Raw genomic sequence first — 27,835 nt, 5'->3', positions numbered from 1 at the left:
AGAGGAACAGCCTTCTGATGAGAGAGAATTCAAAGCCAGCCAAGGTTGGCTTAACAGTTTTAGGAACCGCTTTAGCCTCAAAAACGTGCAGTCTACTGGTGAAGCTGCCTCTGTCAATGAAGAGGCAGCAAAAGCCTACCCCGAACAATTAAAGAAAATCATAGAAGAAAAGAGCTATCTTCCAGAACAAGTTTTTAATGCTGACGAGACTGGGCTCTTCTGGAAAACCATCTACAGTTATGTTACCAGAATGGACTGATTTAAATCAAAGTGATTTGAGTCACTGATTTTAATCATGATTTAAATCAGCAAGCAGAAAACCTTGATTTAAATCATCAGTTTTAATCGTTCATTTATACTTTATTTTCTTAAGGAAAGTTTGATTTTTACTGGTTAGTAACCATTAAAATATGTTGATCTGCAATTAAATATAGATTTTATGCTAAATTTGGTGCTTCTTTTTGCTAACCAGAAGGATACACAGTAGCTATACATTTGTTTAAGCAATTATATAGCTTAATTTACATTCAGATTCTTAATTTTTACATTTATTATGCTAGAAAATGGGGAATGATGTACAGTGGACTCGCATCTTACATGGGGGTTAGGTTCTAAAGTCAGTGCATAAGGCTAAAATCGCGTATAGTCAAAATTACCCTTGCAAATCCCTTAAATCGCCCATAAAGTACAGTAAACTGTACATGGTTTTCAAGTTGATTGCGTAGGCTCATCTGCTGCTGGCTGTTCTTCCTTGAAAAACATGGTGATCGGCAACTGTCGCTGTTGTCTCTTGAGCTGCTCAAACATTTCTTGGTGTGGTCTCAAATCTTCCGTAATACTATGTGTGATTTTGAGGCTTCGTTCCATAGAGGGATCGTATTCAGAAATTAAATCATTCAAGTGTTTCGCTACTTGGAATACTTCAGCAAATTGGGCTTGTCCTTCTGATTTCAAAGTGTAAGTGATGTCTAATACTCTTTTAAACTTTCCTAAATCCCCATGCTCAATGATACCTTGTGATAATGAAGTCATAGATGAATTATGAATTGTGTGTGTATGTGGGGGCATGATTAGTTATTTGCAGCATTTTGATTCATGTAATGTCCTTGTTTTTGTATTATGAGTAATTAAATATGGGCTCCTCTTTTGCCTTCTCTTTACCATGCAATATGCCATATGTCCTCTGTAATATTCTTTCTTATACATCTCTCTAAGCAAAACAGTACAAATCTTTGAAGTCTCTCTCTACCTTTATTTTATTCTGGTACTCTGAGAACCTGCTGATTCTTCTAAATCTTCTCATAGATAAGAACCAGAACATGAAGACATACCATGATTGATATAAAGGCTTTGTAATTTATAACCACGGTATGTCTAGCTTCAATATCACAAGTTATAATGTGATCTGCTTTGAGATTGGCAACTCCAAATACAGAGTTCTTGCGTAATATGAATGGTGGAGCTCTTTGTCAGGGTTGCTTGTTCCATCTGTTTTAACTTCATATTTCTTGGTGTGAATATTAGTTACATAGCAGGATTATCTTCATCTGATTATTTCTTCAGTCATAATAATCTTTAATCTCTTCCACTGCCTGGGAAACCTACATCTGTGTTGAATGTGGCATTGAATCTCATCCTAACAGCTTCACAGTGATTCATGTGGCAAACAGACTGCACAAATCCATTGGGTATTATTCGTTACTGTGCTATTTACATCATCTTAAACTAATATTTGTAATGTGGTTATGCGCCACTTAAACAACAGAAATACTGTGATTTACAAGAAGACTCAAGTAACTGTTCAAGTATTTATTTAACTTTTCCTACTTGTTTCACTTGCTTAAAGGATGGCAAACTTTCCTTTTTGTTGTTGGCTTTTTAACCTCTTGAAGTAGTTTAAACTAATGTGGGAGGCTTTTTTCATGACTCCTATTTCTGTGAAATAGAACTTAGTTTTATAAAGCTACTTCTTGCAGGACTTTACTCTTTTTATGTAAACATCTCCACTTATACCATAGTGGGTGAATGTGAGTGCCTATGATTTAGATATTGGGTATAGGTATGTTACCCACTCATACTTCTAACTTCAAGATATGGCTAATTAAATCAGATAATCAAAGGAAATATTTGTGTGAGAGATGGGAGAGACACTTGCTTACCTTTGGAGACTAGAATAGTTTGCCCTTCATGAGTCCACTTTTATGTAATACCTGTCTCCTAAAAAAAAATTTGGGGCCAGGGGAAGAGATGTGCATTTGTAATCTGATTCTAGGGTTTGAAGACTACTGAACTAACTGATCAGGATTCAGAATAAATAGTCTACAGTTTCTGTTACCTATTTGTATTGGATGTGTTGGGCTAAGGACAATTAGGGCTATGATTGCCCTAATTGAATCTTCTTACTGCATGAATCTAATAAATCAAACCAGAATATTTGAACTGTTCCAAGTTAAACATTAGTCTTCAGTGTGTATTTGCATTCATTGTCTTTTAATCCAGGCTGTGCATCGTTGTAGTATCTCTCTGCAATGTATCATTTCTAATTTGGCTGCAACGTTCAACTTTTGGAGATAGTACCTATGTTTAATTTGGAGGCAATAAAGTAGCATCTAGGTCAGGGGTCTCAAACTCAAATGATCACGAGGGCCACATGAAGACTAGTACATTGGCCTGAGGGCCGCACCACTGACCACCCCACCCCCCACCGCTTTCCCGGCCCCGCCCCCACTCCACCCCTTCCGTGAGGCCCCGCCTCTTCCCACTCCTTTCCTGCCCCCATTCCAACCCCTTCCCTGAAATCCCCACCCCAACTCTGCCCCCTCCCTGCCCCCAGGGGGCGCAGGAGGGGTGTGGCTGGGGGCTCAGGGCAGGGGATCGGGGTGCAGTGTATGGCAGGCAGCTCAGGGCAGGGGGTTGGGGTGCAGGAGGGGTGTGGGGTGTGGCAGGGAGCTCAGGGAAGGGGGGTGGGGTGCGGCAGGGGGTGCGGCAGGGAGCTTAGGGCAGGAGGTCGGGTGCAGGAGGGGTGTGGCAGGGGGCTCAGGGCAGGGGGTTCAGCTGCAGGAGGGGTTCGGGGAGCAGGGCAGGCTGCCTGCCTGCCCTGCCTCTGCGCTGCTCCGGGAAGCGGCCGGGACCTGGAGGGGGGCACAGGGGTCTGTGTGTTGCCTTGGCCGCTCCTCCAGGTACCTCCCCCAAAGTTCCCATTGGCTGGGAATGGGAGTTTTGGGGGGGGTATCTAGAGGAGCGACCAGGGCAACACACAGACGAGACCCCTGTGTGTCCCCCTCCCCGAGGTCCCAGCCACTTCCCGGAGCCGCGCAGGGGCAGGGCAGGCAGGCAGGGAGCCTGCCCTGTCCCCGGTGTGCGCCGGGCCAGAGCTGCTCTAGGTAAACGCTGTGGGGGTCGCGAGGAGCTGGTGGGCCTCAGGAGATAACCCCGCGGGCCGCATGTTTGAGACCCCTGATCTAGGTCAATGGTGTCAAACCATAAGGCTGTGTGGGCAGGATGCGGCTTACATGGAATGTTAAAATCTTAGATTCTGCAGAATGTTGTTTGAAAAACAGTTTCTCGGTCTCATGGTTGCCAAGTATACTTTGTGAATAGCCACGTTGTCTTCCTGAGTCTGCAGACAGCCTGAAACAATTGTGCTGAGGTGTGCTTTCCTGTCCCTATTAATCTAACTGGAGTGTTAACTCTAAAGCTTAATGATACAATTTTAAATGTCGTCATTAACTAATTCATTTCTGATCATTGCAGATGGCATGGGGAAAGAGTAGGAGTGAAACCCATGGTGGGTGGATTTGGGAGTTACTTCAGTGAAGGAAATGCAGAAGGAAGAAAGGAGAAGCGATATAAAGACCCAGGAAGTGGGAGAGAAGTAAAGAAAGGAGGTTGGGGTTGGGGAACAATGCTCCTAAAAATGAGAGTTTTCCCGTTGAGTGATGCTGAATACAAGAAGTTACTGAACAAAAACAAAAACATTTTCTGTATTAAGACTACATTCTGCCATTAATCTTTGTGCAGACTGTACATTGACATCCGTAGGAATTCTGTTGTAGATCAAGAAGAGTATATAGTCTTAATTTTCCCAAAACCACAGAAAATGTTTTAAAGTGAAATTCAGCCCTCTGCACTGAATGAGTTTGACAGTGGCAAACCAAGTGTTTGTTTGGAGGGCTGCACATCTTTGGGGTTTTGTTTATTTTCAGTCAATATTGCTGCACCTCCAATAGAGGTGATACTAATATAATTCCTCATATTTGAAAGAAACAGAGCATCTTTTTAAAAGACATTAAATATGGTGAATCATAGGATAAGAATAACGTGATTGTTTTTTGGTTTAGTCCTTAACGCTGCAACTTTAACGTAGTAATGTAGATTTTTGCTGCTGGTCGCACAAGATTTATTGAGGGGGAAAAATGATGGGGAGAATATCCTAGTTCTATGACCGACAGGACCCAGTTGACAAAGGCCAGCTGTTGCCTCTCTGTTATTAGCGCACTATGCATTTGTAGACTTATGGCTCATCAACACCTAAAACTTAGATCAACCTGTGACGATGTGACTCAGCAGGGAGGGGGGAGTGTTGACCTGGGAATGTGCCCTGGGGATGGGAGACCTGAGAACCTGTCACCTGAGCCAGGAGGGGGAGGGGGAGGTGACACCTCTGCCCAGGAATGTGAACAGGGGCTGCAGCAGGGAACCTGCTGGGTGAGTTTAGTTTCAGTTTGGGGCTGGGTGGAGGAACACAGGGAACCCCAGGGCTGGGGTCTAAGCTCCCTGCTCCCCCAGAAGGACGTGATTGAGGGGTCCTGGTTGTACCCACAAGCTCTGTTTTTGGACTGTGTTCCTGTTGTCCAATAAACCTTCTGTTTTACTGGCTGGCTGAGAGTCTCAGTGGATCCCAGGAAGAGGGGTGCAGGGCCTGGACTCCCCCACACTCCGTGACAACTGGTGGCAGCGGTGGGATCTACTGCACCCCGTGAACGGCGCTTCCTGCAGTAAGTGACTGGGGAGCAGTAAAACGAAGGGGAATTGACGGGGACCAGGCGTGCTGAAGATTCAGAGAGAGACGGTTTCGGGGGGCGGTTAACCCCTGGGAATGTGTGACCAGAGAGAAAGACTTTTGCAGTAACAGGGTCCCCCGGGGGATTGCAGCGAGCGGTCCCAGGGGCGGAGGAATCTGCAGCTCGACCCTGGCAAAGAGGTGGTGACCTCGAGAAGGACTGGCACACGAGGGGCTTTTCCTGGAAACCGTGGGAAGCTGCCCGGCCTGCGAGGGGCCAGCAGGGAGATGTACGCTAAACGCCTGAAGAGCGACCTGGTGGAGCTGTGCAGGCAGAGGGGGCTGCGCATCGGGAGGTCCACCAAGGAACAGCTGATTGCCCAGCTGGAGGAGAGGGATCGCTTGGATGACCCGATCCCTGTCCCTGAGGGAAGCCGCCCGGCAGACGCAGCGTGGGCCCTGGGGCCTGACCGGGCTGGGAGGGGTCAGACTGCTGCTGAGGACATCCCGAGACCCTTCCTACCTATGTCCGGGGGAGGGGTTAGGGGAAGCCCGGCAAATACCGAGGGCACCCTGACCCCGGCACCCAGCAGGGGATCCTCCCGGCGGAGCTCCCCATCCCTGGAGCGGAGGCGGCTGGAATGGGAGAGGGAGATGAAAATGAGGGAGCTTGGAGGATCATGAAAAACAACGTCAACATGAGCAGGAGGAGAAGGAGAAACAACGTCAACATGAGCGTCAGGAGAAGGAGAAACAAAGACAGCATGAACTGGAGCTGGCCAGGCTGAGGAGCAGTGGGGCCCCGGCTGCGGCTGCGGTGAGTGCGGGGGGACCCAAGACTGCAAGGAACTTTGATAAGTGCTTCCTGGCCCAGCGGAAGGAGGGGGAGGACATAGATAGCTTCCTGACGGCCTTTGAGAATGCCTGTGAGCTGCACAGGGTTGACCCTGCAGACAGGCTCCAGTTCCTCACCCCCTTACTGGACCCCAAAGCCGTGGAGGTGTACAGCCGAATGACAGGGGCGGAGGCAGGGGACTATGAACTGTTCAAACAGGCCCTGCTCCGTGAGTTTGGGCTGACCCCCGAGATGTACCGGAGAAGGTTCCGGAGTCAGCGTAAAACGCCTGAGGTCACCTACCTACAACTGGCCAACCGGATGCAGGGATATGCCCGCAAGTGGACAGCTGGGGCCCGAGCTAAAGAGGACCTGCTGGACCTAATCGTACTGGAGCAACTGTATGATCAGTGCCCGTCCGACCTGAGGCTGTGGCTGGTGGACAAAAAGCTTGAGAACCCCCAGCACGCAGGGCAGCTGGCCGACGAGTTTGTGAACAGTCGGTCAGGGGGTAGCCGGGAGGAGTCCCAAAAGAACAGGCCCCCCCCCGATGCAGAGAGAGAGTCACCAGGGGGCCTCCCAGCAGGGAAATAGGGAGAACCCCCTCCCACGGGGAACGCCTGGCGTCGGGCCCCTCCGACCCGCTCGAGGGGACCAACGTGACCTGAGCTGCTATCACTGTGGCCAGAGAGGCCACGTACGGTCCCAGTGCCCCGGGCTCAGGGACAAACTGAGCAGACCCAACCTACCCAGGGTTAACTGGGTAGGGACCCAGCTGGACGAGGGGCAGACGACCCAGGAAAGGGGGCCTACCAGTTTACCACCTGCCCCGGAGGGAAGAGTACCCCAGGCCAGCTCCACCAGAGGGCTGGAGGCTCTGGACTCAGGGTGCTCAGTTTACAGGGTGGGCGCGGGGCTGTCCCTCCGGAGAGAGTGCCTTGTTCCCCTGGAGGTGGATGGGAGGAAGGTCAATGGATACTGGGATATGGGCGCGGAGGTGACGCTGGCCCGGCCCGAGGTGGTGGCCCCAGATTGGGTGGTGCCCAACACCTATCTGACCCTGACAGGGGTGGGCGGGACCCCATTTAAGGTGCCCGTGGCAAGGGTACACCTGAAATGGGGGGCCAAGGAGGGCCCCAAGGATGTGGGGGTACACCACCATTTGCCCACTGAAGTTTTGATGGGGGGAGACCTAGAGGACTGGCCAAGCAAGCCCCAGGCCGCCCTGGTTGTGACGCGTAGCCAGAGCCGGCGAGGGGCACTGCGCCCTGACCTCGGGGAGGGTATCACACCGGAGGCGCAGGACCCTACCCTGGTGGGGAGGGAGGGCCGAGGGGCACGGCTCAGAGAGGCGGAGGCCTCGGACCTGGCCAGCGAGAGGGAACCGGGCCCCATCCCTTCCCCAGCCGCTGAGTTCCAGGCCGAGTTGAGGAAAGATCCCTCCTTGCGGAAGCTCAGGGACCTGGCCGACCTCAGTGTGGTACGGACCATGAGGAGAGGCTGCCAGGAGAGGTTCCTGTGGGAGAAGGGGTTCCTGTACCGAGAATGGGCTCCCACAAGGGAAGTAGAGTCCTGTGGGATCAGGAGGCAGCTGGTGGTCCCCCAGAAGGATCGCCGCAGGCTCCTGTACCTGGCCCATGACATCCCCCTCGCAGGGCACCAGGGAATCCGGCGCACCCGGCAGAGGTTGCTACAGAACTTTTACTGGCCCGGGGTCTTTACCACGGTCCGGCAGTATTGCCGATCCTGTGACCCTTGTCAGAGGGTGGGGAAGGCCCGGGACAAGGGGAAAGCGGCTTTGAGACCTTTGCCCATCATAGAGGAGCCTTTCCAGAAGGTGGCCATGGACATCGTGGGGCCTCTCAGCAAGACGACCCGGTCGGGGAAGAAATACATTCTGGTGGTGGTAGATTTTGCCACCCGCTACCCCGAGGCAGTGCCCTTAGCTTCCATTGAAGCAGACACCGTGGCCGATGCGCTCCTGACCATTTTCAGCCGAGTGGGGTTCCCCAAGGAAGTCTTGACAGACCAAGGCTCCAACTTCATGTCGGCCCTGCTCTGGTGCTTGTGGGAGAAATGTGGGGTCTGGCACGACTGGGCCTCAGTTTATCACCCCCAGTCCAATGGGCTGGTGGAGAGGTTTAACGGGACGCTAAAGATGATGCTGAAAACCTTTATGAACCAGCACCCACAGGATTGGGACAAGTACTTACCTCACCTGCTGTTCGCATACAGGGAGGTGCCCCAGGAGTCTACCGGATTTTCGCCTTTCGAACTGTTATATGGCAGGAGGGTGAGGGGCCCCCTGGACCTGATGAGAGACGAGTGGGAGGGGAAGGCCACTCCCGATGGAGAGACAGTGGTGGAGTATGTCCTGATCTTCCGAGAGAGACTGGCTGAACTCATGGGCCTGGCCAGGGAGAATCTGGCCAGAGCCCAGAGGAAGCAGAAGGTCTGGTATGACCGCACGGCACGGGCCCGTGCCTACGCCACCGGGGATCAGGTAATGGTTCTCATCCCAGTGAGAAAGAACAAACTACAGGCCGCCTGGGAGGGCCCTTTCAAGGTCGTCAAGCAGCTCAATGAGGTAAACTATGTGGTGGAGCTGTCAAACCGGGCGCACCACCGCCGGGTGTACCATGTGAATATGATGAAGCCATATTATGCCAGAGGGAATGTGGTGTTGGCCGTGTGTGGACAGTGGGAAGAGCAGGGAGATGACCCTTTAGTAGATCTATTCCCTGGGACCAGAGCTGGTTTCCCCCTGGAAACAATTCCCCTCTCGGATCAGCTAACCCCTGCCCAGCAAGCTGAGGTCAGGGAGGTGCTGCATCCGTACCGACAGCTGTTTTCCAACCAGCCTGGACGCACTAATCTGACTGTCCACCGGGTGCAGACAGGGTCGCACCCGCCGATAAGATGCTCCCCCTTCCGAGTCACAGGGAAAACTGCTCAGGACCTGGAAAGAGAGGTCCGGGACATGCTGGCTTTGGGGGTGATCCAGCCATCTGCCAGCCCTTGGGCCTCGCCGGTGGTGCTGGTCCCCAAAAAGGACGGGTCGGTCCGGTTCTGTGTGGACTATCGGAAGCTCAATGCCATCACTGTATCTGATGCCTACCCCATGCCCAGGCCGGACGAGCTCCTAGACAAGCTGGGAGGAGCTCGGTACCTTACCACCATGGACCTTACAAAGGGCTACTGGCAAGTGCCGCTGGATGCAGATGCCCAACTGAAATCGGCCTTTATCACCCCTCTGGGGCTCTATGAGTTCCTGACCCTGCCTTTCGGCCTCAAGGGAGCACCGGCCACCTTCCAGCGCCTGGTGGACCAGCTCCTGAGGGGGATGGAGAGTTTTGCCGTGGCGTATATTGATGACATCTGTGTCTTTAGCCAGACCTGGGAGGACCACGTGTCCCCGGTTAGACAAGTGCTGGACCGACTCCAGGGGGCTGGGCTGACTGTAAAAGCGGAGAAGTGCAAGGTGGGGATGGCGGAAGTATCTTACCTGGGCCATCGGGTGGGGAGCGGCCGCCTAAAGCCGGAACCAGCCAAGGTGGAGGTGATCAGAGACTGGCCCGCTCCCCACACCAAAAAGCAGGTCCAAGCCTTTATTGGGATGGCAGGATACTACCGAAGATTTGTGCCCCACTTTAGCGCCATCGCCACCCCCATCACGGAGCTATGCAAGAAGGGGAAGCCAGACAAGGTGGTCTGGACCGAACAGTGCCAGGTGGCTTTCCAGGCGCTGAAGAAGGCTCTGGTCAGTGGCCCGGTTCTGGCAAACCCAGACTTTGACAAGCCCTTTGTGGTGTTCACCGACGCCTCAGACACGGGACTGGGGGCGGTGTTAATGCAGGAGGATGAAAAGGGGGAGAGACACCCCATCATGTACCTGAGCAAGAAGTTGCTACCCCGGGAGCAACACTACGCGGCCATCGAGAAGGAGTGCCTGGCCATGGTGTGGGCCCTCAAGAAACTAGAACCCTATCTCTTCGGGCGGCACTTCACCGTCTACACCGACCACTCTCCCCTGACCTGGCTGCACCAGATGAAAGGAGCCAACGCCAAACTCCTGAGATGGAGCCTGCTCCTGCAGGATTACGACATGGACGTGGTCCACGTGAAGGGAAGTGCCAACCTGATAGCGGATGCGCTGTCCCGGAGAGGGGGCCCCGAACTTCCCCAGGTCACTGGTCAGCGTGACCCCGCTCAGTTCAGTCTCAAAGGGGGGAGAGATGTGACGATGTGACTCAGCAGGGAGGGGGGAGTGTTGACCTGGGAATGTGCCCTGGGGAGGGGAGACATGAGAACCTGTCACCTGAGCCAGGAGGGGGAGGGGGAGGTGACACCTCTGCCCAGGAATGTGAACAGGGGCTGCAGCAGGGAACCTGCTGGGTGAGTTTAGTTTCAGTTTGGGGCTGGGTGGAGGAACACAGGGAACCCCAGGGCTGGGGTCTAAGCTCCCTGCTCCCCCAGAAGGACGTGATTGAGGGGTCCTGGTTGTACCCACAAGCTCTGTTTTTGGACTGTGTTCCTGTTGTCCAATAAACCTTCTGTTTTACTGGCTGGCTGAGAGTCTCAGTGGATCCCAGGAAGAGGGGTGCAGGGCCTGGACTCCCCCACACTCCGTGACACAACCAAACTACCTTCCTCAGGGATGTGAAAAATTCACACCACAAGAGTTGTTGTTCTGTCGACCTAAGCTCTGGTGTAAGTACCAAGAGGTCGACAGAATAATTCTTTCATCAGCTTAGCTATTGCCTCTGGAAAGGGTGGATTTACTACAGTGACCGAAAAGAATTCTTCTGTTGCTGTAGCAAGTGTCTGTGCTGCAGTTGTGCCACTGTAACACTTGTTGTGTAGACATATACTTAAAAAGCAACCATTTGCCAAAGGCTTAATAGTGTCTGTTCATCGGGTAGGCTAAGGCCCCGTTCCTTAAATGGGCTCCACTAATATGGAGTCCCATTGACTTCAGTGGGATTTCTTATGTCTGCAAGACACCTGTATATCCTGCTGATGGGCACTGTGTAAAAAGTTAAACAAAACAAAACAATCCTGTAGGAGATAACAGTTAACCAAGACTTGTCAATTTTAAATGTTAATAACTTCAAAATTATTGACCTAACTTACTTCAAATTTGCCTCAAATTGTTTAGGTCTAATTGTGAGCTACAAAATAAGACAAGCTTATAAGAAATTGGCTCTAATTTAAAAGGCACGGACAATTGATGTGAGCAAACCAGTTTTGAAGACTGCAGACTTAATTAGTGGTGTATGCACTTAATTAGTGCATAACACACGTGTGTGTCTGCCTGGAAACCGCAAAAAATGGTGCATGTTCAGTATGCAATTTTCAAACTCCCATAACTTTAAACCGATTCAATTGTATTTTTTAAATCATCTGAAGACACTAGTTGTGGACTTGACAATAAAGGTCTTGGAAGAGCCTTGCTGAAGGCCGATCTGCGTGGTGTTGTTGATAGCCTCGGAGGGGGGCCCTATAGAAATGCAGTGGCTACTTGTAATCCTTGGGTGAGTAAGGCAGAACAAAATGAAAAGTTGGGCAGAAATTCCGGGTGTCTGGATTCATCCATCGTTCATTATTAAACACAGAAAATTGAATCTGAATGAGTATCTTGGGAGAAGCAAACCCCTAAATGGCTTGTCTGTTAATATCCCAAAGGTTCATCTTGAATCATCATGACTATTCAGCAGTTTCTTGTGTACCTATCCCTTTGTGCGGTCTGTGTCCTCACCAAACCCACGGACAAGAAGGACCGTGTTCACCATGACCCGCAGCTCAGTGACAAGGTCCATGATGATGCACAGAACTTTGAGTATGACCATGATGCTTTCCTTGGTGCAGATGAGGCCAAAACCTTTGACCAGCTGACACCAGAGGAGAGCAAGGAGAGACTTGGGTAAGGAAATTAACTAGCTTTTTACTTCATTTGAGAAGAACTACCTCACATTTTTACTCATCTGGAATTTTGCAAAATAGTTTTTCCCATTCTTTGAAATGTAATCCTAAAACTCAAGTATATTGATATTTCTTCTATACCAGATGACTGTTTGGTACAAATGTTCTAAATTTAAAACTTTAAATGGGGTTCAAAAGTCAGTAGTAGCTCAAATGCTACCTGCAAGCCAAATGTAGCCTTGTAAAGTTATAGGTTGTCTGCAGCACATCTCATCTTTAATATGGAGTTGTTTCTTTATAGGTGTCAACATGCAATATGGTCTTGCCTCTCATATCAAGTTAAAACATTGCATGCTGGGCTAAGTTCCCTCTAAGTTGCGCAGCCATGCAGCAACCTATTAAGCGCCGCGCAGGCGCTCAGGCTGCAGTGAGGAGAGATGCCTCTCCCCAGCCCAGCCCCGGACCTGCGATGGCTGAGGCCTGAGCCCTCTTCCACATTCTGAACCCCTCTGGCCCATCCTCACCAAATGAATTTTGTTATGTGCCCCTGACACATCACCTCCATGTTGCTGTTTGCTCCACTCCATACAGTTCAAGGTAACTGGGTGCTGGCAAGTTGCCATTATTTAAACAAAGCTTGGCTTCTGTCTTAAGGGAAAACTAAAACCCCTGGCAGGAGCTCTCTAGCCATATTGATTCCCATCTAGGAGGTGACTGCTGCACAAAAACCACACCCGTTGGCACAAGCTAGTGAAAATAGCATACTTTTTAATTAACTTTTGTCTTACTACTTTCACTCTAATTGGCTCCCATTGATAATGCCAGGATATGACCTTGAGAAGGATAACAGTAAGAGCTGGGGCACAGCAGTTGTTTGCTCTTCAGCATAACAGGGCATTCCCTCTGTCCAAGTGTCACGTAGCTGCACCTGTCACCACTCTGGTTTATATTTGGCTTTACACTTTGAAGCATAAGCCTACCCAATACTGAAAGCTGCTGTTGAAGTGGCTTTTGTGAGTGCCCCACCTATGACACCTCAGCATACAGCCTTCCTAGCTTGCCAGATGCTCTAATATACAATTTTTCAGCTTTATTTAAGGTTTAAAAACTATAAAACTTAAATAAATGTCTTTATGGTATTAACACTAAAATTATTACAGCATAAACTGCTTTTTGCAATTTAGTTTTCTGTGTTTTTTCACTCAGCTTGACAATTAAATTAGACCAATTTTGCTTTTTAAATTCTCATGTACGATTCTTGCATCATAAATGTAAGAAGGCGCTCTGTAAACAGACAAGACAGGGCCCCTGCCCCAAAATGCTTATAAGTGACACAAACAAAAACAATTGCAAGACAACTGGTTTTGGAGACATTACTGAGGTGACGATATATGCCCTATGCTTTGCACAAAGATGGAATGTTCATGTTGCAGGGACTGAGTGGGAAAGATTTAAGTCCAAATTAATCTAGTGATTGGCACTTAAAAAAAAAAAAAAGTTTTCTGCAAGGCTCTGCAAAGACTTGCTTTTTATAAAAGCCTGAATTTCAAGAATAAACTACCTGAGTGTGTCTACGTGAAATACTTGTTTTAGTTCTCCAAACGGGTGCCACTTTCATCTGGAAAAACTAATACATAGCACCCTTTTTGTAAGTTTCCTTGTTTTAAAATCCTAGTATGAAGTTATTGCACATTAGATCACCTTCATTGTATTTGTTCTCCGTCTCAGTTCCTCCAAGTTCCTAAAGGAATCCTGATGGTAGGAACATAGGCATTGTCATATTGTATCAGCCAATGGTCCATTTAGAGAGACAAGGTGGGTGAGGTAATATTGGACCAACTTCTCTCTAATTTCCTGGGACCGACGCAGCTACAATTACACTGCATGCAATGATCCATTTTAGTCTAGTATTCTGTCGCTGACACGAATACCATGGGCTTCAGGTGAAGGTGTGTTTTTTTTTAAAAATGGACAGTTATATAGTAGCATGTCCAGGGAATAGATTTTTCCTAACTTTACAATATACACCCACAACCTCAAGTGCTTGTCACAATCATACTCTTTCAGGATGAGGAAGACTAGATCAGAAGGTTATTGAAGGAGGCATAGGGAGTTGCCTTTGTTTGACACGAGAAATGATTGCCTCCTGCCTGGAATTACTGTGTCCACTCTGTGGCACACTTAGCTCGAGGAGCAAGAGACTGCCTTGGAAATCACACCTGGGTGGTCACTGTGCCAACCAACATTTTTCATAACTTCCAAAGTGCTTGGCTCCCAGTGCTGCTGAGGCAATGAACGCTTTCCCAGAATGTGAGCTGTTCTTCCTACGTGTGTAACAAGCTTTGCTTGGGGTGTCAGTTGTAAAATTAAACAAGCTTGTTTTTATTGCTTTTGTGAAGAAAGTGTTCTAGTGGGAAAGATCAACAGGTTCTCTTCTAGTGCAAGAGAAATGTCTAGCTCGGAAAACTGGTTACAGAATGTAGAAATATGCAAGAGATCCTCTTTTCAGGTTGTTTTGCTTTTCTAGCCTTTAGGTTTCATCATTGCTTTGCATTTTAATTTCACAGTCCTGCAAAGTTATTGGCTAGAAAAAGCTGGCAATGGGAAGAGTGGGGACTAGGGTAAAATTTTGCTCCTTAAAAATGTCAGAATGGGTATTTGAACCCACCCCTCCCTCTGATATGCCATTTTTCCTTGTTTTACATGTGAAAGGCACTTTCATCACTCTTTCTGAATCTGATCTGGTATTGTGCTTGGTCAGTCATAACACACTACTAAACCTGATTCTTGTGGCTGGCATGTTTGTGTGTGTCTGCTGTTGAAAGAGCCCAGCCTTCGGAGTTGAGAAGGTTCTTGCTCCAAAGCTTTTACAGCACCGCTTTTGGCTGTTCCCTGAAGTCACTGCCTTTCTGGTGATCTTCACGTTGTCAACTGAACTGGAGTTCAGCCTATGATTAGAGCCACATGCGGCCTAACATGCTGTTCTTATGTACTCCACCGATGTGTTTGGAACAGCTCCTTGTGCTCTGCATGATCTAAAAGTGGATAGAGTGTGACTCAAGGAGCATTCCATAAGCTGCCAGACAGGAGGCAATGAGGGGAGTGCTGAGGAAATGGGAGCCTGATGAGGCCTGTCCTTCCCAGCAGGCAGGGCGTTGGAGGTGGGAAAGAAGGGAATGTATCAGAGTCGTAAGGAATCACAAAATAACTGTGGCATCCTCTCTGTCGTGCTGTGATGCATTGTGTTTTGCATCAATATATGATGAAGCTGTATTTTTCTTACGGCTATGAAGAGGAACGAACAAGTCACTATTCCAGTAGCCTGTGACCTACTGAGGCTGAACTGTGCTCTGTCCATTCTGAATCAAGTATTCTCTACATCAGTCTTGTAAATCACTTTCTAAAATTGTGCGACTGGCAAACGCATATAGGATGACACCAGCTAGAAGGCAGTTTTGGGTAGCCTGCTGGGTTACAGTTTGGAATTGACTTGTTCACTCCTGCATACAGGTGCAGTGTGCTGCCCGTTAAAATGCGCTGCTCTGAGTAGAAAGAGCCTTATTTCCCTTAACTTTTCCTGCATTTCTCTGCATTTTCTACAGAAAGATTGTAAGTAAAATAGATGAAGACAAGGACGGGTTTGTAACTGTGGAGGAGCTCAGAGACTGGATTAAATTTGCACAAAAACGCTGGATTTACGAGGATGTAGAGCGTCAGTGGAAGGGGCACGACCTCAATGAGGACGGCCTCATTTCCTGGGAAGAGTATAAAAATGCCACCTACGGCTACATCTTAGGTAGGTCTTTATTCTTGGGGTAAAAGCTTTGTGGAGCTGGCACCTTGAAACTTGCTGTTTTGTCTTGTAGAATGATTGTAGATAAAATAGACACGGATAAGGATGGGTTTGTGACGGAGGGGGAGCTGAAAGCCTGGATTAAGAAGGCCCAGAAGAAGTACGTGTATGACAATGTCGAACGCCAGTGGCAGGAGTTTGACATGAATCAAGATGGATTAATCTCCTGGGATGAGTACAGAAACGTGACATATGGCACTTACCTGGGTAAGGGGCGAGATGTCAAACCTGCAGACACAGTAGTCGCTAATCAATAAAGCAGAAGTGTTGTGTAACACAGAGCATGGAGAGCTCTTGCAGTAGTATAAGATTCAACTGGGAACAATCTTTTCCTTCATATTAGTAAGAGGACCGTGAAATTGGCAAGCACACAGAAGAATCTTAAAAGCTAAAGTTTGTATGAAGATGCAGCTTTGTAACTCTGCTTTATTGATTAATTTTAATTTAAAAATCTAGTCTAAAATTCAAGATTACTGCTCAGATTGACAGTTTTATTCAAGGCTTCTGGGCAGACCCTTTGTTTAGCATTTAGTTTAACTCTCCATTGCTTGTAAATCCCACTTGAAGCTCTAAAGCTTTTCCCTAGCCATATTTATCCACTGGTGGCCTTCAGTATCTGCAGAAATATATATGTGGCTGTGGAAATGCAGCCATGCTGTAGTAAGGTACTGTATGTTGTCTCTGTATAAATTGTGGTTCACTTGGCTTTTAACAACAGCTACATTTCTGGAATTTGAAGCTCCTGAAGAACGACCTCAACTGTCTTTTCTTAAACTTAGGACGAAAAAAATAAAATATATGTCTTAGCTCTGTTTCTCCTCTCCACTCCACCCCCAGTTCCAGTGGGGGCCTGCCCTTTTTTTAGCGGTGGCCCTGTGACATAGGGCCTAGATCTGGTTTACGAAGAAGTAAAGACTGGCAATATCTGTGGAGATCTTTGAAGGGGGGAGTTGGTGAGGGAGGGGCTATTTTGAGTAGGGCTGTGGGAGAACAAAGACTAGCAAAGGGACTTGTAACCTGGATTGCATACAGGTGTAGTATGAACATAAGAATGGCCATATTGGGTCAGACCAAAGGTCCACCCAGCCCAGTATCCTGTCAGCTGACCGTGGCCAATGCCAGGTGCCCCAGAGGGAGGGAACCTAACAGGTAATGATCAAGTGATCTCTCTCCTGCCATCCATTTCCACCCTCCGACAAACAGAGGCTAGGGACACCATTCTTTACCCATACTGACTAATAGCCATTAATGGACTTCACCTCTATGAATTTATCTAGTTCTCTTTTAAACCCTGTTATAGTCCTAGCCTTCACAACCTCCTCAGGCAAGGAGTTCCACGGGTTGACTGTGTGCTGTGTGAAGAACTTCCTTTTATTTGTTTTAAACCTGCTGCCCATTAATTTCATTTGGTGGCCCCTAATTCTTATGGGAAAAAGTAAATAACTTTTCCTTATTCATTTTCTCCACACCACTCATGATTTTATAGACCTCTATCATATCCCCCCTTAGTGTCCTCTGTTCCAGGCTGAAAAGTCCTAGCCTCTTCAATCTCTCCTCATATGGGACCCGTTCCAAACCACTAATCATTTTAGTTGGTATGATGGAATAAATTTTGCAGAGCAGTGTGACTGTTTCTGGACTCACATAATAAATTTATTACATGCTTTCAAAATGTATGTTGCATGTTGTCTGCTCTCTTCTGGCTAATCCATGTCCCTCCAGGGCTGTTTCTATCACTTCACTCCGCTGAGCAGTTTTAGACAGCTGTGAGGTTTGGGGCTTTTCCCCGCCACTTTTAAGTAACCCGTTAAAACTAAGACCGGCAATGTTCAGTCCAGCACCAATGACTGGTTAAAAAGAAAGATCCTGTGACCCTGTAGAACTAGAAACAAGTCTTATACCACGAACTAGAAAGGGAAAATACCAGATTTCTGATGGGATCCACAGCACTTGTTTCTAGTCCTGGGATATTCCAAGGTATCTGATCTTTACAATTTGACAATGTTAAGTATATAGAAAAACTATCTTGGGTCATCCTGAGGGTTTTTATGGCTTTCTCTGAAGCCCATGCAGTTGGATCAGACCCCTGTCTCTGCAGGGGTATATTTAAAATGTCCTAATGAACAAAGTAATATACTCAAAATATTTCTCAAGTTTTATTTGTAACACATATGGCATATGTAGAGCCCATGAGAAGGTGGTATGCCATAAAGATCTCATTCCCAGGATTTTGGGATGGGCACATTACTCACCAGTGCCTCAGGTTAATGCTGATAAAATCTTCATAATGCACTTGCACCACCTCTTACTCACTTCATTATATACAATTTATATATACAGATATATTTATCTACTAAATAGTTAATATATTAAAACTACTCCGGTCTTCCTTTCATAACTACAATGCTGATCTGTCCCTGACAGCCATATATGTGTAATGGCTTGGCTTCCCACTTCTGTTCAAAGGTCAATACTTTTCCATAATAGTATCTGGTGAAAGATCTTCATGTCTGTTGTGAAAAGCTGTTTTCCCTTTTTCTGGCATGAACAAATTTGGAAATGCCTCTCAAACGTTTGACGCCCAGCCAGGAAACTAACAGATCCCTTTATCTAATTGAGAACATACATCTTTCATGCTGTAGGAGCTGAAACACCATCCTCTTTCACTGCGGCTCTTTTGGCTGTTATATGTAGTATTTTTAAAATTAGGTTTTTGTGATCTAAATGAAACAGCATGTTAGTAAGCTCCAAGACCATGCTAGTCACTTCACTGCTGCACTTGAATAGTGTGTGTAAGCTTCTGAGTACCCCATGCTTTAGCATACATCACCAGAATGCAAAAGGAATTTCTGTGCACCGAGGCTGTGCACAATGATACAATAAGCAGGCTCTCTGTGGAAGATTTGCTTAGATTATGATCTGATGTCCTTGTTAAAGAACAAAGCCATTATATTCTTTGCTTATGTTTAATATTGGCTCTAAATGGCACCAACTTCATATGCAGGCTTCAGAACCTGGCACCTGGCCTTGCTGGTATGTTGCTCATAAACAGTGATTTTTTTATTTATTTATTTATTTTTAAGTACTCTGGATCTGCATTCTCTTCCATCTGTGGAGTTCAGCCTATGATTAGAGCCACATGCGGCCTGTGTCCCAAAGACAGCTTTCTGAATTTTCCCATATACACTGTTCAGAGTAACAGCCGTGTTAGTCTGTATTCGCAAAAAGAAAAGGAGTACTTGTGGCACCTTAGAGACTAACCAATTTATTTGAGCATGAGCTTTCGTGGGCTACAGCTCACTTCATCGGATGCATACCGTGGAAACTGCAGCAGACGTTATATACACACAGAGATTATGAAACAATACCTCCTCCCACCCTACTGTCCTGCTGGTAATAGCTTATCTAAAGTGATCATCAGGTTGGGCCATTTCCAGCACAAATCCAGGTTTTCTCACCCTCTGCCCCCACACACACAAACTCAGTCTCCTGCTGGTAATAGCCCATCCAAAGTGACAACCCACCTTGATTATCATCTGAAGAAGTGAGCTGTAGCTCACGAAAGCTTATGCTCTAATAAATTGGTTAGTCTCTAAGGTGCCACAAGTCCTCCTTTTCTTTTTGCGAATACAGACTAACACGGCTGTTACTCTGAAACCTGTCATTGTAGGGAGAGTGGTCACTTTGGATGGGCTATTACCAGCAGGAGAGTGAGTTGGGGGGGGGGGGGGCGGAAGGTGAGAAAACCTGGATTTGACACAGCGGGGGGGAGGAAAAAAAAAAGAGCAAGCTAGATAGTTATTTGCTTCCTTTAATTTACCCTTAATTAATTCACATTGTTGTTTCATATGTGTTTCTCGAAGCAGTTATCCTTGTCTTTTAAGTTACACTTAAAAGAAATGTATTCCTTATACTTCTGCTCCATGTAAAAATGAACGTGAGATTGGTGACCTCATAACTTGAATTGACGGTGCCATTTGCAGAAGTTGTAGCAAATGGAGTGTCAACCAGACCACTGTATAGCTTGGGTGCTAACTTACCCACAGAGAGATAATGTTTTTGCTTTTAGTAGATAAATGGACAATAATAGTATAGCCCCCAAACTGTCACAACTGAACATACATTCACCAGATCAAAATTCCTTTTACTGTTTAATATTTGCCTAATCAGAATTTTAAAGTGTCAGTATTTAATTTAATGTTTCATGTTCACAAGATGGTAACCACATTCTGGACTAAATAAACTCTAAACTGTGCTTTTGTTAGCCCAGGATATGATTAATTACTCTGACAAAGGGGCACCTGTATGTTATTACTATTTTAGTTATTAAATGTACTTTGTCCTCAAGTATTCGCTGCTAATTAAGAAACCTTGCGACAAACACGGGCCCCATAAATAGGATAGTAATTTCATATACAAATTATATGAAGTCTGATTAAATTTAATCACCCTAGTAGGCCCTCAGATACTCTTGGGGCACATATAAGTATGTAGATTTGGACAGTCAGCAGTGTTGCTCTTGCTTTGAAAATGCCTGTTGCACCGCTGTGGAAGAGCATAATTCCATTACATATTCTATTCCAAGAGTAGCCAAACTCTAGCCCACAGTCTCTCCTACCTTTAACACAGAGAAGACATAGCCCAATGAGATTACAGTTGTCAGAATACAATGTTTATCTTGATGAAAGTGTCCTCAGCTGAGATAAGCTTGGGAGCGTTTCATGTTGACACTTGTCTCTTCAAGATGCCCCTCTGTTTAAAATGTAGAACCAGTGGAGACCTTTTCCGCTTCATGCAAAATAGGTGCAGTCTCTGGAGTCCTAATGAGTTTCACTGTAACCCTTGGAGGTGCAAGGTTTGGGCTCTCCTGACACACATTGTGAACTTTCCCTAGTCGACAGCAAAAGGAAAATTTGAAATGCGATACTGGTGCAATTGTTTTGTGGATGAGCTTTGGAGTCTAAAATGGGTATAACTTGTCTGTTTCTGCCCAGATGACCCAGACCCTGATGATGGGTTCAACTACAAACAGATGATGATGAGGGATGAACGAAGGTTCAAAATGGCTGACAAGGATGGAGACTTGATTGCTACCAAGGAAGAATTTACTGCCTTTCTGCATCCAGAAGAATATGACTACATGAAAGATATAGTAGTACAGGTGGGTGCCATTTAGAAAGCAGGTTGAGATGACCTGGGGCCTTAAGGTGTAGGGAGGAAGTAAAATAAAGAGGTTTTTATACTTGCTATCTCAGGCTAGTAACAGTCTGGTATCTCCCAGTTACCCGTGATCTCACAGGAGTACGTCGTTGGCCTGTTGGGTGAGGGGGAGTCGTGTATAAGGTTTACTTACTGGTGGGCACAGCTTTTTGTAAGGTTTCATTTTTTATCCTAAAGTTTTGAGGTTTTTATACACTATTCCAAATGTTGAAAAAAAAAATCTTGCCTGACCCCTCCTCCCCATAAGCGGCAGTTTCAGGCAGCAGCCAGTTCTGTGATGGATAGCATTGCAAACCTAATGAATGCCCTGATTGGCTTTGCAGGAGCTAAGAGAAGAAAAGATGCTTCTTGTCACTGACATGCTAAGTGGCTCCTCTTCACTTGGTTAGTGGTAGCATGCAGCACATGTTGCTGAAGGGGGTGGAATTATGTTCCACTTCCAGGGCACATTTAAACTCCTTTGTCAGTCTGTCCTCTTATGCTGTGCACCAGAGCAGACCTTCCATACGCAGCTGCATTTGATGGCTGTTTTGGAGATTTTTCCATTTAGCAATTGCTATTTTTTGAAGCACAGGTGTATCAGCTAATCCTCCTATAAAAAAAAGTATATACAGTAACTCCTCACTTAACGTTGTAGTTCTGTTCCTGAAAAATGCTACTTTAAGTGAAACAATGTTAAGCGAATCCAATTTCCCTGTAAAAATTAATGTAAATGGGGGGGGGAGGGGTGTTAGGTTCCAGGGAATTTTTTTTCAACAAACAAAAGACTATGTATAGACACACACACACTATAAGTTTTAAACAATTTAATACTGTACATGGTAATGATGATTGTGAATCTTGGCTGAGGTGGTTGAGTCAGAGGGTGGAAGAGTGTGAGATATTTCCCAGGGAATGCCTTACTGCTAAATGATGAACTAGCACTAGGCTAAGCCCTCAAGGGTTAACACATTGTTGTTAATGTAGCCTCTCACTCTACCAGGCAGCACGAATGGAGGGAGGGGAGACAGCATGGCAGAGAGAGACAGACACACACACTGTGTGTGTGAGAGAGAGAGAGAGAGAGAGAGAGAGAGACGGGCATTGCTCCTTCAAGTACGGCTGACCCCACTCTAAGTACATTGCCTTTTTAAGTAGATCTGTAAGTTGAGACAGCAGCTGCTGCCAGCAAGCTCCTGTAGGTGTTCTTCCCTCCTCTCCTCTCCTCTTCTCTCCTCTCCTCTCCCTTACCCGTGGAGATAAGGTACAGGGGGAGGGGGACACCCTGACATTAGCATCCCTCTTTTCCCCCACCCCAGGCACAGCAAGCAGGAGGCTCCCAGGAGCAGCTCCAAGGAAGAGGGCAGGAGCAGCACACGGCAGTGTGGGGAGGGACAGCTGAACTGCTGGCAATTTGCTGTCTCATGTTTTCTCCTCTAGGTGGTAGAGAGCCATAAAAAGTCCTTTCTTTGTCCATGAACTTTGAGGCTAACCTAGTCCTTTTTTTAAATAGGAAACCATGGAAGATATCGACAAGAATAGGGATGGCGTCATTGACTTGGAAGAATACATAGGTAAGCAACTTGCACGCTGTCCTTGAGTCTGCTGATAATGTGTTCGCTTCCCATCAGTGCTCTGTAAAAAGATACTCTCAAATGAAATTACATTGTAGCCTCTTGTGACCAGTATTTGTGCCAAAGCAGTCATGCTCTTTAATCTCCCTTGCCTACTCTCTGGAATTTTTCTAATGGGTCCCTCTTTGCTCCCTAACTTTGAAACTGAGTTTGATATTTTTTTTCCCCATGTCAATCCTTACTATGTAATTCCAAGTTAACTGCATAACCAAAATGACATGTATAATTTGCTTGAGGGTAACTAGACAAAATGCAAGTATGATTGATCACAGAACCTAGGTAGAGGGGAACATCTGCTCTAAGTCCATAGGCTGCTCTCTGATATATTATGGGGCCTGCCAATTGCAGAACAGTGCAGCCACTTCTCTTGGCAGTAGTAAGTAACAGAGCAGCTGTCATTTTAGCTCTTATTTTTTTTAATGGAAAGCTTTGGCATTGAATAAGTGTGGTAATAAATGCCTCTGACTCTAAAATATATGCCAATATAGAGACTCTGCACATTTCTCTAAACACGTTTAAAGTAACCTTTTTAAACCTAAATGTCTGGGCTAATCTCACTAAAGTAACGAGATCCAGGGCTAGGTGGCCACTGGGAAAATGGGTGGAAAATATGCAGCTCCCTAGATCTGTGGTGTGGCCTGTGGTCACTGTCGTATGTAATAGAGGGCTGCATCCTGCAGCAAATGCTTTAAGAAGGCTGTAGCACTGCATGCGGGGATCTGCAGTTTCCACTGGCTGCATGTCCGTATTGAAGATGGGGATGACTGCTGCTTAACTTAGATGTAACCACCTTGCTTTACGATTTGCTTGCACAGTCCCAAGTGGAACGAAGAGGTGAGGGGGTGTTCTTGCATCAGCAGCTGTCTTGTGTTCTTGTTCAGGGGATATGTACAGTCATGATGGCGATGCTGATGAGCCAGAGTGGGTGAAGACCGAGCGGGAGCAGTTTGTGGAGTTCAGAGACAAGAATCGAGATGGGAAGATGGACAAGGAGGAGACAAAAGATTGGATCCTCCCCTCGGATTACGACCACGCTGAGGCAGAAGCACGGCACCTTGTCTACGAGTCTGATCAGAACAAGGTGAGAGGAGCTTGGTCCCCTTCAGTGTCTTGTCCTGTGCAGGATGGAAGCTTCAAAAGCCATTTCAGAATTGTCTCTGAGGATCACTTTGTAATTTTGGCAAGAAGCCCGAGTTACTGTGAGCAGCTCCACTGATGCTCTCCCTTTCAGTAGTAATTTTGGAGCTTACCTCAGTAAACTTAACAACTCTAGGACCCTTTTTTCCTGGAGCTAGCACCGACTATTTAAAAAGTTTGGCAAACACTCTTATTGAGCAATCTGATTAGATTCCCCTTTTCTTGCCTAGGGAGGCAGGCACATCTCTGCCATATTGGAGAACAAGGCATGAGCCCTTCTCTTCACCGCACCCTCCCCAGAATGCCTTGGGTGAAAACCTGCAATGGTCTCTAAAATTGTCTCCATATAACTAAGAGGATGGGAATCTGTCATGGCTGCTGCGTGAATCTGAGCTCACAGAACTGTGCAGGGGAGACGCGCACGCACACGCGCTCTGGGGAAACTAGGGCCCAGGTGGTACCTGCTCCCCACCATGTGACCTTGGGGGAATGCTGAGAAAGGAGCCAGCAGTAGGAGCAGATGAGGAAAGCTGGGCCCTTGAGCCATTCAGAGAGCTCTCTACAGTTGTGACTGGGCTCTCTCTGCCCTGCACTGATTGGCTGCTTGATCCAGCCCTTCCCTCTTCTCCCCTTTCCCCCCCCCCCAAATCTCCTTACCCCAGCTTCACTGAGCACCAGTCCCATTTACCTCCTTCCATTCCCTTCTCTTCCCATGTAGCTGAGCCCCTCATAAGGAAATCCCACCCAAAAAACCCACAACACACAACCTGTGGCACTGCCATGACATTTACCACCATCACATTGTTCACTCTGCTTGTGTATTCCACCCCTCCGCCAACCATGTGTCTGTCTGGTCTGTTCCGGGGTGGGGACAGTCTCCTCTGCTGTGTTTGTCCAGCACCTAGCACCGTGGGAGCTGAATGCTTGGCTGCTCCTTAGCCACTACCATAATAAACTTGACTAACATATTCTTTTTAATTTTAGGATGGCAAACTCACCAAAGAGGAGATCGTTGACAAGTATGACTTGTTCGTGGGTAGCCAGGCCACAGACTTCGGGGAAGCCTTAGTACGACACGATGAGTTTTAAGACATGTACAGAGAAACCTGTTTCTTAAAAGTAATTTATTTTTTACAGTTTCTGGATTAACATGAGAAACGTTTTCACTACTGAGACTGTTATTTCAGGCTATGAGGTGAAAAATCCTGTCCTGTCCCCTTTCCCTTTCCCAAAGGGATGGGGACATGGTGTTCTGAAAAGTGACTCTGTAATGATAACACTTGTGGTTTTTAGATTTACACTTTGTTTTATGTCTAACAAGTTCTGTTTATTTTTGTATTTGTTTGGGTTCCGTGTGAAATGAAGAATGCATATCCTGAAAAGTTAGCTGCAGAGCAATGATAGTTCCTTCCCCAGTGCCCCACCTCCCTCTATCCCCCTTAATGTTGTATAGACATAGCTACAGAATTTTTTACAAGCCACAGAACAATAAGGTCAAGCAACAAAGCTATATGATGTTTGTTTAGACTGGGGAATGCAAATTCAGCCTGAGGGCCACAATGGCAGCTTGTTCGGAGCCCAAGGGCAACACACAATGTGCTACAGCTGAGCACTTTGCAGTCATCTTCAGTGCAAAAGACATTCTCCCAAAATGCAATGCTGTATCTTGTCCCACGAAGTCAAGAACATTGCATGCTGGGAGCTGTCTGTCTGTGGACAGCACTGTAGAATTGGGGGATTCTGTGTGACTGCAGACTGCCTTTTGGCCATTCCTGCTTTGCAGACCCCTTCAAAATAGGCACCATGGTGTATGGCGGCAGCAAGACAAACCTGTGCTTGCTCTTCTCCAGAGCATTCCTTCATGAGGCCTTTGCTGTTCTCGGAGCTCCAGGAATTTGAACTAATACAGCAAGTGTGATCTGAAGCTTTCCATCCAGAAATACTTGGGAGGTGGGGCCGTCTTGCAGATGCTGCTAAAATCCTCAGCCTGAGTTTTGTGTTTGCCGCAGGGTCTCTGTAAATGCAAGTTACTTGTGCATTACATTCTTCTGAATCCATATGGCTTCCATGTACATAGTTAATCAAAGCCATGTGACCCTACTAGATGAGGCAAGAGGCTGACCTGATGTGACCCTCTGTATGTTATACTGGGAAATCAACCAGGAAAAGTGGCTGATCCTAAATTGGTCCCTTAAGGCAAGGAACAAAGTGGATGAGTGCTGCTTGCTCCATGGGGTTAGGGATGGAAATGGGAGGGGCTCCCTTTTTATTTAAACCATTAGACTTCTGCAAATCATACATCATTGAAGTGCCTTTACCTGCCAAAACAAAAACAAACTGGGGCTAGGTTGTCAGTTTAGGAACCTCAAGATGAAATGCGCCAAAAGAGGATAACTAAGAAACAACAAGGCTACAAGAAACCAGAGAATAAAAACTCTGAAGATTGAAATTAACCTTTGTGTGTTCTGCTCCTGTGCAGTGGTTAAACAGCAGTATTAGTAGAAAGCTTTGCAGCAGTGTTCTTACCTTCTTGTGAATTTTTAACCATATGCTGCCTATTTTACCAGGGATTTTCTTACCTCAGAAGGCAAACCACTTACTTCGTTGTATCCTGAGGTATTTCCTTATGCTTTTTTCTTTAACCAGGGAGAACTGCTGTTAGAGAGCCAGAGATAAGTGATTGCCAAGAGATGACTTCTCTACCTTAGCTGGTGACTCTTCCTTGGAGTGCCATTTTGCACAGCTTAGTGGGTCACTTGCACTTCTCATGTGTGGAGCCTAGTGGGGGAGTGTTGAAATTCGTCTAAAGCAATCACTGTGTTTGCAAACATAGGTCATTTCCTTCACTATATAGTCCTGTAAACACTAACGCCAGCCTCTTCTGGCCCCTTAACTGTAATAAACTTGGGCCTCTTTTTCTTTAAATTGGTTTGTTTCAAGGATTAAAGGCTTGAAACATTAAGTATGTGTACTATTATTTCATGTAACTTTCTACAAATAACACACTTTTGATATAACTTGAGACAATGGATCAAATCATAATCAAGCATTGTATATGAGATTTGTATGGTATACGTGCCTTTAGTGTTCACCCCTGAAGTATGGGTGTTCTGACCCTTGGATGTGCTTTATGGTTTTGGGATAAAGCCAGGAAGAATCCTACTCTAATAAACAAAACTTACACATAGCAAAGGAATCTGGAGGGGATGAAGGCCAGGTAATGCAGCAGTGATAGGGCTCACTACAGGAAGGCCATAGCCTCACATTTCTGGTGACCCAAGCTGCTTTTGGGTCTCACATTTAAAATGAATTCCATTTCCTCCTGGCCTCCGTTCGTCCTATCATAAAACCTCCATGTGGTTTTGACACAGTTGGGTGTCTTTGTGTGTGAGGCTCAGGACTTTGAAATGGGCTAGTGCTGTTCAAAGTCACAATTGAGATGCATTTACAGAGCTATGTGGCAGAAGTTTGCACAGCTGCTGTCAGCACTAATGACTGGTGCAGACACTTTATAAACACTAATTCTTTCACCAGTAAAGTAAAACCTATTTCATATGTTCAGCATCAGGAGAGGTTTGGCCATATTCAGTGCTCTGCAATGCACATCAGTTTAATCTCAGCGTTTTCCCACTTCTACTGTATGTATCGAAGCAAATGTAAAGCTGGTGAAAAACAGATTGCACACCCAAGGTGTCTGTTCCCATGAATGCTAATCCTCTAGGTTTGTTTTGTAGAGTGTAAACAGATTTTTATAATGTATGTCAGACGTAAAACTGTCTCAATAAAACTGTTTACATTCACTGTGGCTTCAAATGTGTGGTGTGTTACCATTCAGCAACTGAGACTAGGAATGATCTGTTAGTTGTATTGGAATAATCTGTAGTCTGTCATCACTAAGAAACAGTACAAGTGGGATGCTGCAGCGAGAATAAGTACTTCTATAAAACTGCACCTTGTGGGAGCAGAGCCCTGGCTCAGTTTATGGACTTGCATCCTGAATGGGCTAAGAAAATTAGAACGGCTATACTGGCTCAGACCAATGGTGTATCTAGCCCAGTATCCTGTCTTCTGACAGTGACCAATGCCAGACGCTTCAGGGGGAATGAACAGAACAGGGCAACTAGCGAGTGATCCATCTCCTATCGTCCACTCCCAGCTTCTGGCAGTTGGAGGTTTAGGGACATCCAGAGCATGGGGTTGCATCTCTGACCCTCTTGGCTAATAGCCATTGATGGACTTTATCCTCCATGAAC

The 27,835-nt window shown here is 46.5% G+C and overlaps 1 protein-coding gene across 2 annotated transcripts in view; it reads left to right on the top strand.

Annotated features, from left to right (window-relative positions):
- CALU (calumenin) overlaps positions 1-27,382 on the top strand; it is a 34,834-nt gene extending 7,452 nt beyond the window's left edge. Inside the window, exons 2-7 of one of the 2 annotated variants that reach the window (XM_073328964.1) lie at positions 11,523-11,760; positions 15,626-15,819; positions 20,607-20,773; positions 22,325-22,385; positions 23,327-23,526; positions 24,567-27,382. In XM_073328964.1, the coding sequence (XP_073185065.1) occupies positions 11,540-11,760; positions 15,626-15,819; positions 20,607-20,773; positions 22,325-22,385; positions 23,327-23,526; positions 24,567-24,671 (948 nt within the window). In that variant the 5' untranslated portion in view covers positions 11,523-11,539 and the 3' untranslated portion in view covers positions 24,672-27,382. Of the gene's footprint in view, positions 1-11,522; positions 11,761-15,361; positions 15,556-15,625; positions 15,820-20,606; positions 20,774-22,324; positions 22,386-23,326; positions 23,527-24,566 lie in introns of both variants that reach the window. The other variant, XM_073328963.1, reaches the window with a different exon arrangement.
- The last annotated feature ends 453 nt before the right edge of the window (positions 27,383-27,835 follow it).

This window comes from Lepidochelys kempii, chromosome 1, assembly GCF_965140285.1.
Source record: "Lepidochelys kempii isolate rLepKem1 chromosome 1, rLepKem1.hap1, whole genome shotgun sequence".
NCBI classification, from domain to species: domain Eukaryota; kingdom Metazoa; phylum Chordata; order Testudines; family Cheloniidae; genus Lepidochelys; species Lepidochelys kempii.
This window is presented reverse-complemented; position numbering and strand designations above follow the sequence as displayed.